This window comes from Pterocles gutturalis, unplaced genomic scaffold (genome assembly GCF_000699245.1).
Source record: "Pterocles gutturalis isolate BGI_N339 unplaced genomic scaffold, ASM69924v1 scaffold11913, whole genome shotgun sequence".
Lineage (NCBI taxonomy): Eukaryota > Metazoa > Chordata > Aves > Pterocliformes > Pteroclidae > Pterocles > Pterocles gutturalis.
In genome coordinates, this window is record NW_010125664.1 from 1 (window position 1) to 14,354 (window position 14,354).

General features: G+C 37.8%; 1 protein-coding gene across 1 annotated transcript; it reads left to right on the forward strand.

The window, feature by feature from the left end:
* Positions 1–1,283: 1,283 nt before the first annotated feature.
* On the forward strand, positions 1,284–7,603 carry FAM161A (family with sequence similarity 161, member A). Its single transcript, XM_010078657.1, has 6 exons — positions 1,284–1,450; positions 1,905–3,089; positions 3,490–3,657; positions 5,290–5,389; positions 6,362–6,516; positions 7,132–7,603. Exons 1-6 carry the CDS (start codon positions 1,290–1,292, stop codon positions 7,601–7,603), a joined length of 2,241 nt encoding a protein of 746 aa, XP_010076959.1. The 5' UTR covers positions 1,284–1,289.
* The last annotated feature ends 6,751 nt before the right edge of the window (positions 7,604–14,354 follow it).

Genomic DNA, 14,354 nt, shown 5'->3' on the forward strand with positions numbered 1-14,354 from the left:
GGAGGCCTGAGGCGGGGTGAGGGGCTCATGTTAACGGGGCTCTGCCGGCTCCGCAGACCCGGCCCTCCGCTCTCCTGCGCGGGGAGCCAGGGCAGCCTCCTGCACGGCTGGGCAGGGACCTACAGACAAAAAAACCCTGACAGATGGCCTGCCGCAGCGCCAGCGCAACACCCATCTCGTAATGAGCTTGTTACGCGCCGGGGTTTGACGAGCGGATTTAAGAACTGGTGATGCCCAAGTCCAGGGAAGGGGCGGGGGTGGTTCTGCTGGTCAGAACTGGAACGGGAGGTGTATACACCACGGCCCAAGCAGCAGCTTCAGAGAGAGGTGGATGGTGCCTTTCGCTGGGCGTTCTGTAACGGCTTTTTAAATTCACTCCTTTGATCTTGTCATTCATACTGTATTAGGTCACTGTGCCATGGAAAAAGTGAGTTAGATTTTTGCAGTGAAAACCTGACAAAACATAAGACTTTTTGTTGGAACATCAAATTTTATTAAAATACCTCTGTGTGGAAAAGTATTATTCTAATTTTTGGATAAAGAAACTAATCCTGTATTTTTTTTAAAACATGGTGCTTTAAAATAACATAAAGGAAGCCTTTGTAATGCAGACTAACCTGGTTTTAGTAAATTCTCTAACGTGTGTAAGCTTTAAAAATACTTAAATAATGTGCTTACCTGCACAAGCTGCAAGCTTCCAAACAGTATTGGAACTATAACCTGTGCAGAATCCCTGTCATTTCACAGTGAGTTATGGAAATGGGAATAAACATTTACACACAAGATCTCTAATGACTTGTTTTTAGAATGCTTATGGAAATGGGAGGCAGGGAAGGCTCTGTTGTGTTTTTATTTGTTTTTAAATAAAGGCTTTTTTAGAGCTGCAAGTAATAAAGGAAAAATTAAACTTTACAAAATAGTTAAAACTTTTTTCTTTTGATAAGTCCCTTTGATCATATTTTCTGGTATAAATATATTGATTACAGGGACAGGCTTAGGAAATTTAAAACTTTTTCCCCCCCCTTAGAATATAAATTATTGTGCAAAAAGATTATTCCATGTAACTCTGCATTAACATTTGTATACAGGTATCTCTATTTGCTGTTACTGTATCACTCGTTAGACGTAATTAGGATAAAGCACTGTTAGAACTTTGTTCCCCTTTCTTCTAGCAGTTGGAACATTTTAAACATCTCTTCTAGGATGGTTTTGATTTGGATTCAAATACCAGCAGAGAGCAGACCCTCTCTCTAAATGGAGACTCTGACGCGGGGATAGACTTTTCCAAAATGTGCAATTCGAATCAAGAGTATTACCTGAAGCTAGAAGAGCTGAAGAATGCCCACTTGGAGACCATGGCAAAATTAGAAAGTATGTATCGAAATAAACTATATTTGAAAGGAGTACAACCCTTGGACAAGAAAAATGCTGCTTCTAATACGTGTTGTAGGTAAGTTTGGTGATATCTTTTATCTGAAGATTCTCAAATGATTTGCAGACATCTGTAAAACAGCAGGGTTTTCTTCTGGGGCTGGATAGTGTTACTCTCTCTATTTCCTATAAGCACATAACCACAGAAAAGTTAGTTTTAATAAACTTTTCACCTTGATAATGGACTGTGAGATTTACAGGTGTCTGTGCAGCAGAGACGGGGCAATATGTTTAGTAAAGCACGGTGCCTTTCCTTAAGAAGTGCTGACTTGTTCGTGATCAGTACTTCGTTAAAATTATGACGTGGTGTGAGTGCCCACTGTGCTTCCCTTTTTCCTTTTCTTCCCCCTCTTTTCTTTCCCACCACGCTCTTCATCGTTTTTTTCTAATGACAGTGGCTTACAGTGGAAGTTAGTGGCTTTGCATCAATGTTGGACTAGACTCAAACGAACTTTTTTTCCCTTTTTTTAAAGGCCAACTTGGGAGAAGAACTTGTATCAGCCTCTAAATTTGCACAAATCCTTTTCAGACTCTGACTTAAGTGATCCCTTAGGCTCAAGTATATCTGATGGGTCTGACAGAGACTTAGCATTTGAAGAAAATGGTAGCGAAACTGCCTCATCTGCATTTGCTAAGCAACAGATTGAAAAAATGTGGGACGGGTTCTCTGTGGAAGACTACATCTCCCACACCAAACGCATCTTACCAAGCTCACCAGCCTTCAGGAGGATATGGAAGAAACAGAAAGCATGGTCACCAAAAGTTACTGTGCCCAAGCCTTTCCAGATGACTATTAGAGAAGCTAGGAAAAAAGAACAGAATGTCAAATCAAAGTCACTGATAGAAATGGAAAATAACTTATTGAAGAAGCAACTAGAGGAAGAAGCAGAGTGTCAGAAAAAATTCCGAGCCAATCCAGTGCCTGCTGCTGTTTTCCTTCCACTATACAGTGAAATCGTGCAACAAAATGAAGAACGCAGGAGGTCCGTGAAAGAGAGAAGCAAACTCAAGCTTTTGGCTTCTCAGAAACCATTTAAATTCATTGAACGAGAGAAGCAAAGGAAGGAAATGAGGAAAATGCAATTAAGAGACCTTTCTGCACCTGAAAAGAAAACAAAACTGTTCAAAGCAAAACCAGTTCCTAAATGTGTTTATAGTCCAGCTGTTGATGACAAGCTAAAGGAGGAAGAGCTCTACAGAGAAACCAGGATCAGAATGAGAGCTGAAGAGTTGCTGCGGAATTCATCTCTGCCCAACAGCAGACTGGCTTTAAAAGATACTAATAAAAAGAAGAAGCACAAGTGCATTGAACCAAAGGAAGCAGAACATAAACCCAAGATTAAATCAAGCATTCCAGATTTTGAACTACTACACCAGAAATTTCAGAAACGACTGCTGCAACAAAAACAAGAGAAACACCTCACAGTCTGTGAACCTTTTGATCTTTGTACTCCATATATCCCCTCAAACAAGGGAAAGATTTTGAAGGACATTCAAGAGGATGAAGAAAAGTTGAAAGAAACACGCTGGCCATATGCCTCTCCAAGACGTAAGCCTCAAATGAGACATTCAAGTGCAAATTCACATCTCTCAGGATTTGGAGAATATAAATCACCAAAAATTACAGAATCCACAAGACGACGGCTACAAGCCATAAGGTGACTACTTTAGTGATGCTTTACATTTTATATATACTTTAAGAGTAGATTTTTTTTTTTTTCTACATATGTAGTCAGTTCTTCCATGCAGTGAGTATAGGACTTGGAGTAATATAAGGACATAACTGAAAGCTTAAAATATTTAAATATAGTACTTAGTGTTTGTGCTTTTTAAAGAAACATAGTGCATTTTTCTCAGAATGTCCATAGGAAAGGGACAGATGACTGCTGTTTCCCAGGATATGCCTGAATCCCTTAGAATGGCATATACCTGGTGTCCTCTTATGCCAACCCTGTTTTCACCCTGTTTTTCTCTTTTGAATTTCCTTTGCCAAAGCTTCCTTTGAAGTCTTGCTCTTGATTTAAAATGAATTCAGCCTTAGTTTATTTTTCTACCCAGGAATTCACTTGAGGAAAAGAGAAAGCTGGAAGAACAACAAAAAAGGAACAGAACAAAGCAGAAACAAAGAACAGAAAAACTCCAGAAAATTGTAACAGCTCGGGCTGAGGCCAATGACCCACATCAGAGCCTAGCTCAAATGTCTAAATCCAAATTAAAAACATTCAGGTATTCTGTTACATTCCCCTGAATCCTGAACCTCTCATTCTACATTGTATGTTAAACATACAATGTAAAAAATAGCATAGTCTAGGTTTACATAATTATACAGTTGATAAATTATAACACTGTATAAGTAGCTAGTAAAAAAGTGGCCAGATTTAGTGTTTCATCTGGGAAAATGTTGCCTGCTCTAAATGATTTTGTCCTGTACATTCCACATTATAGTATTATAGATTAGCTAACAGGAGACTCCTGTGGTTTTACATATCAACTAAAGAGGAAAAGTTTAAAAAAATCAAAAGGAAGAGGAACAGTGTACCGTGTACAGAATATCCTTGCACTGCTGGATTGATAGGTGTTGATACTACTCTGGTGCTAGCTGTCTCCTAAAGTAGCGAACATTTCACAGTTCACAGATTTGTTGACTCTGCTGATTCTAGGACAGAAGCAGAAAACAATATGAGTTACTGTAGCAAGGTGGAGAATGAAGAGAGACAGTGGGTGTGTTTGCAGATTTGATTTGAGTCCATTCAGCAGTGAACTTCACATTACAATATTTAGCTTAAACGGATTTCAGGAGTATTGTACAACACTCATGCTTAATTCTTGTCTGCGTGTAAAATTATGCTATTACTAAGCAAGATTACGTCCCTAGTGCTGATGCATTAAGGCTGGTACAAGTGCTTAACTTGATAATGCATATTTCAGCATAGGCTAGGTAATAGGATATATTAATGTAAGTGCTCTTCTAACAGATAATTACGTTTGTAGAAAGCTGCCTGAGAGAGCAAGCAAGTAGCAACAATGAAGTTCACCCCGTCAAAATGGTTAATAGCTTGCCTTAACGCACAGCCATATTGCAGAAGTTCAGAGGATGGTAAGGCAAAGAGGCAGGAGGAGACAGAAGTGTAAAATACCCCCCCAGCTCTTATACTTGTCTTTAAGTGTGTGATTTAGTAATCCTAGAGCTGGCCCAGTACAGAGGCAACGTCACACAGAGGTATCTTTGTCACACACCGAGGATTACAGCCCATGCTACCTGGATTATCTAGTGCTTGCTATGACCTGGGATATAATTTCAGTTGATGAATCAACAGTGTCATAATTCCTTGCCCCTTGATAAACCAACTAGGAAAAGAAGTGTACTGTGGTCCAAAATGTGGCCACTCCTCTTGTGGTAAAGTAACAAGATTCTTATAATCAGATTTTAAAGTACTGATTTTTATTTAATTATACTAATTTCCTATGGTGTATAGCTTAGAACAACTGGAACATCTGTATAAAATCAGCATTTTAAAAAAACTTAAGTATCCAAATTTTAAAAAAAACCCTGAAGTATCAAAAAAAAGTACGAATCCAAACTCAGCCTCTACGTAACCTTACTAGCCAGGACCTCTCTCTGCTTATCCAAAGTGACTACTTCAGAGACAGTTTTGTTAAGTACTTACAGTCAAGCAATTGCTGTGAAAATGAGACAATATACCTCAGACTCTGTACCCACCATGAAATAATTTACCTTTTATGTATCTATTAAGTAGGACAATATTTAGTTTGTAATGAGCAATTTGGGCACTGTAAAAAAATTAATTATTGTATTATAAATTAATAATAATTTATGTTGTACTCTATTTCCCTTAGGAATTATGAGAAGCAGAGAATGCAAGAATATTTGCAAGAGCTGCAAGAAATAGAAGAAAGAGTAAAACAGAGGCCATTGCTTTTTGAAAGAGTCACTCAGGTTGTCTTGCTTCTGTATTACTTCTTATCTTCAAATACTACAGGAGACATTTGTAGTCAAACATTTTTAGAAGATATCTGAACAATATTTTTGAGACCAGTATTTGTCCATTTTAATCTGTTGCCCCATCTCCATATAAATATTACTAATTTTTGTGACTAAGCTTTCATGGCGTGCTTGCACAGGGAACCGAGATGGCTGTTGTAAATGTGTTGTCCAATTCAGTTGCAATGTGAGTAACTCTAAACACAACAAAAAATTACAGCAAAAATGTAGGAGGTTTAATTTGGGAAAGAAGTTATAAGAAAATTCAAGTCTTCTTAGTGTTTACTGTAAAGCTCCGCTGTACTATATTTTTATCTCCCCATTTCAGCATACCCATGTGCTGGTAGTGTAGTCCCTGGCCTGCTTCCAAACCCAGAGATGAGGCAAGTCATAGATCACTGGTTCCCTTGTCCCTTCTCTCTGTGTGGGTTTCCTGGTCTGCCATCACTGCAGGACAGGAGCGTCTGTGTAGAGTGGAGGACAAGTCCTCCTCACTCAGATATTACCTGTAAAAACACAATTTACACCTTCAGTTTCAGAGGCAGAGATACATAACTAGGTGAATCAATACTACCTTTTTAGGGCAGCAGCTTCCAGAGAGGGAAGACAGAGGAGGAGGAGAGGGGATAAGGGAGAAGCCCTAGGAAGACTACATCTGATTTTCTACACATCCACATCTTCCCCCTCCTCCCTCTATATACAGAATACATAGCTCTTTGTTAGCCAGCGGGTACAGGGAGCAAACGGGATTTTAACTAGTACAGAAAAGGAAAATCTGGTGTAAAGTTTTCAAGTATTGACATTCTTATCTGCAGTGAATAATCATTCAACTTGTCAGATGCAATTAATGAAACAGTATTAATAAGTATCAAAAGGCAGACATTTCATGCATTTAGATAACACATAACCATTGTGGTTTTCCTACAGAAAAATGCCAGAATAGCTGCAGAAAAGCATTTTTCTAACAGACTGCGAGAGCTGGGGATATGCCCAGAGTTTGTTTCAAAGAAAGGACAAACAACTAAATTGCTACAGTGCTTCAGTGCTGAAGATTTTAATAACTCCACTGGTGCCAGAGAAAGGTAGAGATTACTGAAGGCTTTTTTTTTTTTTGTTGCCACTGTCTACACAGTAATTAGAAAGTAATTTTTGATGTGGAGGTTTGGGGGGTTTTTTAATTATTTGTAGTATTTCCCAGGTAAATATTTGACTATGCAGTTAGCTTTAGTATGTATTTTTAATTGTTTTTTCCTGATTTAAATGTTATTTCATAAAGCAGAGGAGACCACTGGATATGTTATGTAATGCACGTCAAAGAAAAATTAAGAAAAACATTTTTTATGTGTTCCTTTCACCAAAAGTTCTTGCAGGATGCTAGTAAAAATCACTTCATTCTGCATTACCTTTGCTTAATTTTTAAAATAAGCTTTATATAAATACTTTTCAATATCCATTAGGTGTTATGATATAAAAGGAAGTGGAAATGAAAAAACTGAAACATATAAGCAATACTGTTGAGTTACTTTCTAGCATAAAAAGAGACACTAGTGTCCCCCCTTCCCTTTTCCTTCACCAGTTCCACCTTGGCCAAGTCTACGGGGATTTGTCCTTGATTACCTGAAGGTAGCATTCCTTTAAAACCTACTGGAAAGCACCTTACCTGAAAATAAAATCACATATGCAAATTGTCTTTTCAGAGTCATCAAGGATAAACTGAAAGAAAGGGTATCCTTTGAGGAAGCAGCTGGCAGCAGTCCTCAGTCTGATCAGTCCTGTGAAGAAGAGGAGGAAGATAAAATAAAAGGTGTCAAAGCCTCCATGTGGGATGGCCAGTTCAGCAAGCTAGAGGATGAGGAAGAGACAAGAGCCAGCCCTCGTGCTCATCAGCCTTGCCATGCAGGGGAGGCTGGATCCAGCCCCTGCTCTGACCAGCACCATGAAGAGGAGGAGGAGGAAGAGCTAGCAAAGGCAGGTCCGTCGCTTGGCCATTCCCAGGAGGAAGAGGAGGACAATTATCGGTCAAGACCCAGCTCTCGGTCTGACCAGTCCCATGAGTGTGAAGAGGAGGGTCAGTCTGACCATGAAGCTCAGGGTACCTTCGGATATGAGGATGAGGAGTATGAAAGTGATGATTCAGAAGAGAAACCCAGTGATGATGAAGGTGACTGAAGGGAAGGCAGCCAGGATAGCCTGGGGCTCAGGAACCTATTTCATTGCTGGCAGTGAAATATACACCAAAGAAAAACTTGAGGTTTTGCTCCTGATGCAAAATTCTGTGAATTTAAAGCTCTTAGCTGAGGTCTTTCCAGCACAGAAACTTTGTTTTCCAAAAAGAAGGATCAAATTACTACTTTCCACCAATAAAATAATTTAATTTTATATTAATCTTCTTTCTTCTAGGCTTCTGTGACATCAGGGCACCTCTTTTCATAAATGAATTGCAACCACCTTTTAACAGTCTTGCATGCTGTGCTGTTAAGTACTGAGTTCTTAACATGTCCAGCTCTTTCTGCGTGCTAGCAAAGCCCGATGAGATTTTGGAGTAGTAATTTGCCATTACCAGTGCCTCCCAGTCTCAAACATTTCAGTACTTCTGAGGTTTCTTTCTGCAATATCTTCTGGGATACCAATGAGTAGACCAGGGTTTGTTGTGCAAGACCTCAGATTGTTTTTAGCAGAGCAGCTGCTGGGAAGACAACTTGTTGTGCATTTAGATATGGCCAAATTCATCGGTTCAGTTCCTCCCTCCTCTTCCCATGGGGTTTGTCTTCTGCCCACTTGAGTGAGCTGAATTGGCTCAGAGATGGGGCAGATGAGTGCCAGGGCCAGAAAAGATTACTACTTTTGGAGGAAACAAGCTGTTATATCAACTCAACTACTTTGCCCAGCTAAACTATTAACAGTATTGCAGCTGCTGAAGGCTCTCCCTATGAAGGAGGAAATGCCTAGAATACACTGAGAAGAGCCACTTGAACTTTCACAGAGATTCTTAACACTTACAGATAAAAGTCAGTAGAATAACGTTATGCTGCAGATCTTCTGTTACTGTCTAACCAAGCTCCGAAACTGTTCTTTCAACTCCATTTTGTTTTGAAGAGCTCTTCCCATGACCATGTAAGATCATTCTTCGTAACACAATAACAAATGCTGACATGAATCTTCAAATTTCTTTATTGAGACTGTAGACATGCACTGTAAAGAGACAATTTTACTACATCAGATAAAAATGTAGCCCAGCAACTCTAGGTGCATGTAAGTATGGAAAAAAGTGCTTTAGTACCTTTTCTTACATGCTTGCTACTCAGGACTAACTTCAGCTACTACACAACAAGAATGCACATAGAAGGTTTGGGCTTGTTTGGGGTTGAGGTTTTTTTTTTTTTTTTCTTTGTATCAGTAGTACCTTCTCCTGCTATTACTGTCTTTCTTGCTAACCTTTCATATGCAGTGTTAGGAAAGATAATAAAAGAATGCATCCACATAATAACAGACAACTAACAAGGATTTCAAACAAGCTTTGTCAGGACAGAGTATAATGCAGCATTGCACAGGTGCTAATAACATGTTCATTGAATAGTAAATACATTTGTTAAAACTACCAGGTTTGCAAAAGCATCTGCAATGACTAACAACAAGGATTTTTTTTTTCTCTTCCATGATGCCTGCAAGGGCATTAACTAAATCTGTTATTACTTCCTTCTGACTTAGAGAAACTGTGTAACAATGTTTGGAAGTTATTTATCATTATTAATTTTATTTATTTTTGAAGTGTGAGCATAACTTATATGAATTTGAAACTTTTTTTTTTTACTTAAAATATCCACTGTATAGATGTCATACATGAAAATATTAATCATTACTTCACAAGGACAAATCAGTCTACAATCTCTAATTAGACCTGACAACCCCACAATACAAACTCAAGGTTGGTTTCCTTGTGCTTGTCAATATTGTGTAATTCTGAAGAGTGGTACAATATGTTATTGAATTTGTAGTCACATATTACTGATATTTGTGTCTTTAGTAAATCAAATTGTTTGAAAGAAGGTGGAGGAACTAGCTCTAAATCATGTTTTTCCTCATAAAGGTTATTTGAATAGGTTTCAAATCAGAAAAATTCACATCTCATTCACTCAACTAAGTGTTCTAAAAGAATATAAATGTGTAATTGTTGAACTATCAAGATAGAGACTAAAAATATTACTAAAACTCCTTTGAACTGGAAGGGGGTAACAAAAACAATACTTTTTTTTACAAGGTTCTAGAAGGAGGAGCTGGGGACCCATGTATAACTTAGATTGAGTTTTTCACTGAATTTTTACTATATTAACCTTAATAATAACAGAGTTAATTAACATGGGTAAATATGACATAACAAGGAAGAGTTAGTATAGCTTTTGGAGGTTACACCTCAACTTTTTCAGCATTTCTGAAGAAGTCAAGCAGAATCATGTGGACTAAGGGAATCCCATTGATATGGTTTACCCAGATTTCCGGGACACATTTGACACAATTTGCTATCAAAGGATCTTAAAGAAACCAACCTTATTGTAGGAAACGAAATGTCCTCATTAATTAGTAACTAATTGAAAGTTCAGGAAAAAGAAGGTCGATTTTCACAGCATAAATGCAGTTATCAGTAGTCACTCTGAGATTAAAACTGTTCAGCATACTAAGAAGGGATCTGTTGTATCCATTCCAAAGAGTTTGTTGAGGCCACAGTTATTCAAGGCACTGAAAAAATGAAACTGGTTACAAAGAACATGCTGAAGGATCTTATGAGAATGATAGAAGAACAGATATAGTTCAGTTTTAATAAGTGCAAATAAATGCATGCAGGGGTAAAAAAGAATTCCTAAACTATACAATACTAAACACTGAAAAAAAGCGATTCCATCTTGAATACTGTATGCAGTCCTGGTTCTCCCATCATAAATGGAATTTATTATGTAACTGGAAGAAAGCAACAAGAATGATCAAAGATAAAGAATGGTTTTCATATGACAAGAAGATAGTTTGGTTTTCATATGACAATATATACTAGGATTATTTAATTTGGAAAAGTTATAAGATCAAACTTTGAGATATTAAAGGCACCTGTTATGGAAATCACTTTAAGCAACACAGATTTTCAAAGTGGAAGAATAATGAAATTTAAGTCAAAAAACTGTTCAGAAATTACACTACAAACAATAAAATTGTTCCAATAAGGACTTAAAAAGTAAAGAAATAGCAAAGAAAAATAACAGATGACAGAACATAAAGGGGGAGAGACAGGTCAGGATTAATTAAACCTCATGAAGCAAAGCTCAGCAGTGAAAAATTCTTCAGGAATAAGAGGCATGGACACCACGCTGTCATGAGATGAACAATAGGCTGGCCTAAAAACCAAGTCATTTTTGACTTTTTTTTTTTTTTCCCCCCCTCAGGAGGATGATTTAAAATGTAGACAAAACAGGATGAAACTAATAGGATGATGCCACAGAAATGAAAACTACTATATATAAAGAAAAAATGCAATAACCTCGACACAAAAATCCAAATCCAGGTGAAAGGTTTTGGTAAATTACCAAGATGCATAGTGCCATAAGAAAGGAGAATAGAATATGTAGCAATTTGTCAGAACTCAAAACATTTTTATGCAATTAACATGGACGAAAAAGAAGTAATTTGATTCAGAGATTACATAATAGAAGCATTTTAAGGTAAGAAGCCCATTAAAGGAGAAATTATGATCAGTTATGCTTTCAGGTAAACTATCTAGCAGGAGAGAAATGAACAGAAAAGTTTCTCACAGATTATTGAATATTCTGTCTTTAATATTTTAATTAAGGGCCAAAGCACAGAAGTAGAAACATGTTCAAAAATTTGCAAAGAAAATGAGAAAGGTGTATCCAAAAAAAAAGGATTAAAAATGCCACATGGGAAGAAGAGGATAACTTTGCATGTAGACTGTAGTCTTAAATAAGACTTTTTAAAGTGCAAGAATAACATTTCTTTAATGGGAATTCATCACCTGAAGCTGTAAGGGGAGAGACCCAGATAACCTGTTGAGCAAGAGATATTGAACCACAAAATGTGATCACAAAAAAGGCAATGGAGTCGAAGGATGTCCCAGGCACAATATGTCCATCAGGATTGGAAGAATGGTACTTGTAAGTCCACACACACCACAGATCCCATTCTGGGTTTTGAAGTGATTCTCATGGTACTGAATGCGAGCAATAGCCTTGGCTGGAAATTCTGTATTAAACTTCCCCCTCTGAGTACCTGCTCATATCTGCCCCAGGTTCCCACTGGGATAAGCTGTAGCCATCTCCACCATGCTGGAGAAGGTTGATGTTACAGGCAGTCTGGAGGGTCAGCATTATCACTTGGCTGCAATGTATCATTTGTAGGGGATGCACACCCCAGGAAAGGGATACAGATTCTGGAAGTTTAGTGCTCGCAGGCAGTGTGGTTGCGATGGAAAGGCTCTAGTATTTGGTGAGTCCAGGCTGGAAAAGGTCATAAGGTCGTAGGACCTACACAGTAATAAGCCAACTGTGTTTAGTCAAGTTTAGACACATCAGAAATGGTATGTTTTTAGCAGTAGTAAATTCCACAGGAAAAGGAATAGCACTGCCAAGTAAACCAAACAGAAGTACAAGGCCCACAGAGAAATAAAAATTATTTTTTAATAAAAGTTACAGCCAGATGCAGTGCCCCATGTGACTGTCCGCACACACACCCATCTAACTTGCACTTAATAGAGTCCTAAAATGTTAATATTGACAGGTTGTACATAAAGCCTATTTATGTATATTTCTAACTCTCTTTATATATATTTATCTGTATAGTGATATGCATTTATGTTTTGAAGTAAGAAGCCAGAAGTTTTGGATATCATGCTTTTTCTGGGTGCAATGCCATGTTGTATTGCTCTCAGGGAAGTCAACAGCAATTATAAAAGCTAGCATAAGTGCCAGCTGAATATTTCTAAAAACAAGGCATCCGACTTTGAAAAACAAGCTCCAGAAGCACGATACCCAGCTGGACTCCAGTGAGGCTAGGGGAGAAAGAAGATTTGCTACTGTGGACTGTTATACAACGTTTTGAGCTTTGGCCAGATAATCACCCCTCTTCAGGGGGTGTTTGTCTCTTGGTTTGCCTTCCAAATTTACCTGCATTTCTCAAGTATTCTTTGTACGTACAATACCACTTCCTTTAGAAACCATCTTCTCTTGTACATAATGACCATAGCATCAAGCAAGATGTTATGTTCTCTTTTCCTTTGAGGAAAAAACTATTACATCGTTACCTTTTACAGCTGCTCCAAGTGAAGAGAATAACAAAAGAATTCATCTTATTGAAGAAAATGTTTAACATCATCACTATTTTGAAATTATTTAATTATAGTCTTATTTAGAATCCACAGGCTTCTGGAATGGCAGAAAGCAAAATATTTGCCTGAGCTTAGCAGACAATAGGCACTCTAAAGATCAAAATACATATTAAAAAAATTTTTTTGAAAGTGTGTCCATACAGTTGCACACAAATTTAAGTCAAACATCAGTTTTGTATGCAGAATACATTAGTCTAGAAATACTAACTAGTCCATTATTACAAGATATGGCAGCTGCATGCTTACAAACATTAACACGCAGATAAAATTAGAAACGGTTTGATGTCTGTCCTTCTCACCCTTCAGTGGAATTTCAGTCTTACATCTCTGATTGTATAATATTTGATAATTACTTCGCTTTAGAAAAAAAGAAAAGCCCTTGCATACTGCAGCAAAACTCAACATTGCTTCTTTCTTCAATAGGAATTTCAGGTATTTGAGGAATGCCAGATCAGAACTAAGACTTACAACAGTAGCAGAAAAATTCCCATCCCTACTATACACTAAAAAAACCCTAGCAGTCAGATGAAGAACCAGAGAAATCAGGGATCACATTAGTAAGGCAAACTGCACAGATACAAAGAAAGTTGTAGGACCTGATGTACTGCTTTAGGTATTAGTTTTGTATTAAGGAATAACAGCATTAGGAGGCTTCCACTGTGCTGAGTGTGCACAAACACAGAAAAAAGTCCCCAGTCCAGTCTTACCGGGCACCTCTGCATACTTCAGAGGAAGTACATCATGTTTACTCACAGTGTAAATCCTTTCATAGACAGTTAAGCATATACAACAACTTGCTTGTACCCAAAGAGCACAAGCTCTGTTCTCCCCTATCCTTTCTTTTCCTCTTTCATTTTCAGACCCTTTGAGTCAAATGAACTCACTAAAATAGCCCAGCCAAAAGGAGGGGGTGACATTAGGAGATGAGAAGGACAAGCAGGACTTCACCCTTTTAGTGCTCGCCAGTTATGGTCAGTGCCTCACAGAACCGCATCCCAGGATTAGCCACATGAGAAAATCCCTCCCACATTCTTAAGTGGTTGTAATACAGAGAAGATAGATGATTACAGGCAAGAAATACTTTCTGATAATTAAGACTGTAAATGAGACCATGATTAATTTCATTAACACAAACAGTACTGTGGAAGCCAGTTACCAACAGGATTAAAACCAAGCATATTTGCATTTGCACAGCTCAAAACTTGCTACTAATAGTTATGGCTTACTAACGAGCTGATTACTAACAATAGTTAGGTAGGTTAACAATAAGAAAATTAGTAAGATTAAGCAAGTTACCAATGAACAATAAGTAACCACACTACTAACACAGATAGGAACTTGTAGCTACCAGCATAATGAATCGTTACAAACCATCCTGTTAGCACATTATTCAGATCATCACTCTGTTTTCAAACACAGCCTTCCACACTTAGAGATGTACATGGTTCTCATGAAGGGCTTCTGTTAATTTGCTATACTTTTTAATGCATATTTCATGCCATCCTACATTTTCTAAAATGGATTGTGCTGGTTTTG

Bases quoted from the DNA above. Each gene is read 5' to 3' on its own strand.
- FAM161A (XM_010078657.1), top strand. From the start codon at position 1,290: ATGTGCAATTCGAATCAAGAGTATTACCTGAAGCTAGAAGAGCTGAAG. The intron at 3,090-3,489 runs GTGACTACTTTA...TTTTCTACCCAG, and splicing joins CGACGGCTACAAGCCATAAG to GAATTCACTTGAGGAAAAGA. The intron at 6,517-7,131 runs GTAGAGATTACT...TTGTCTTTTCAG, and splicing joins TCCACTGGTGCCAGAGAAAG to AGTCATCAAGGATAAACTGA.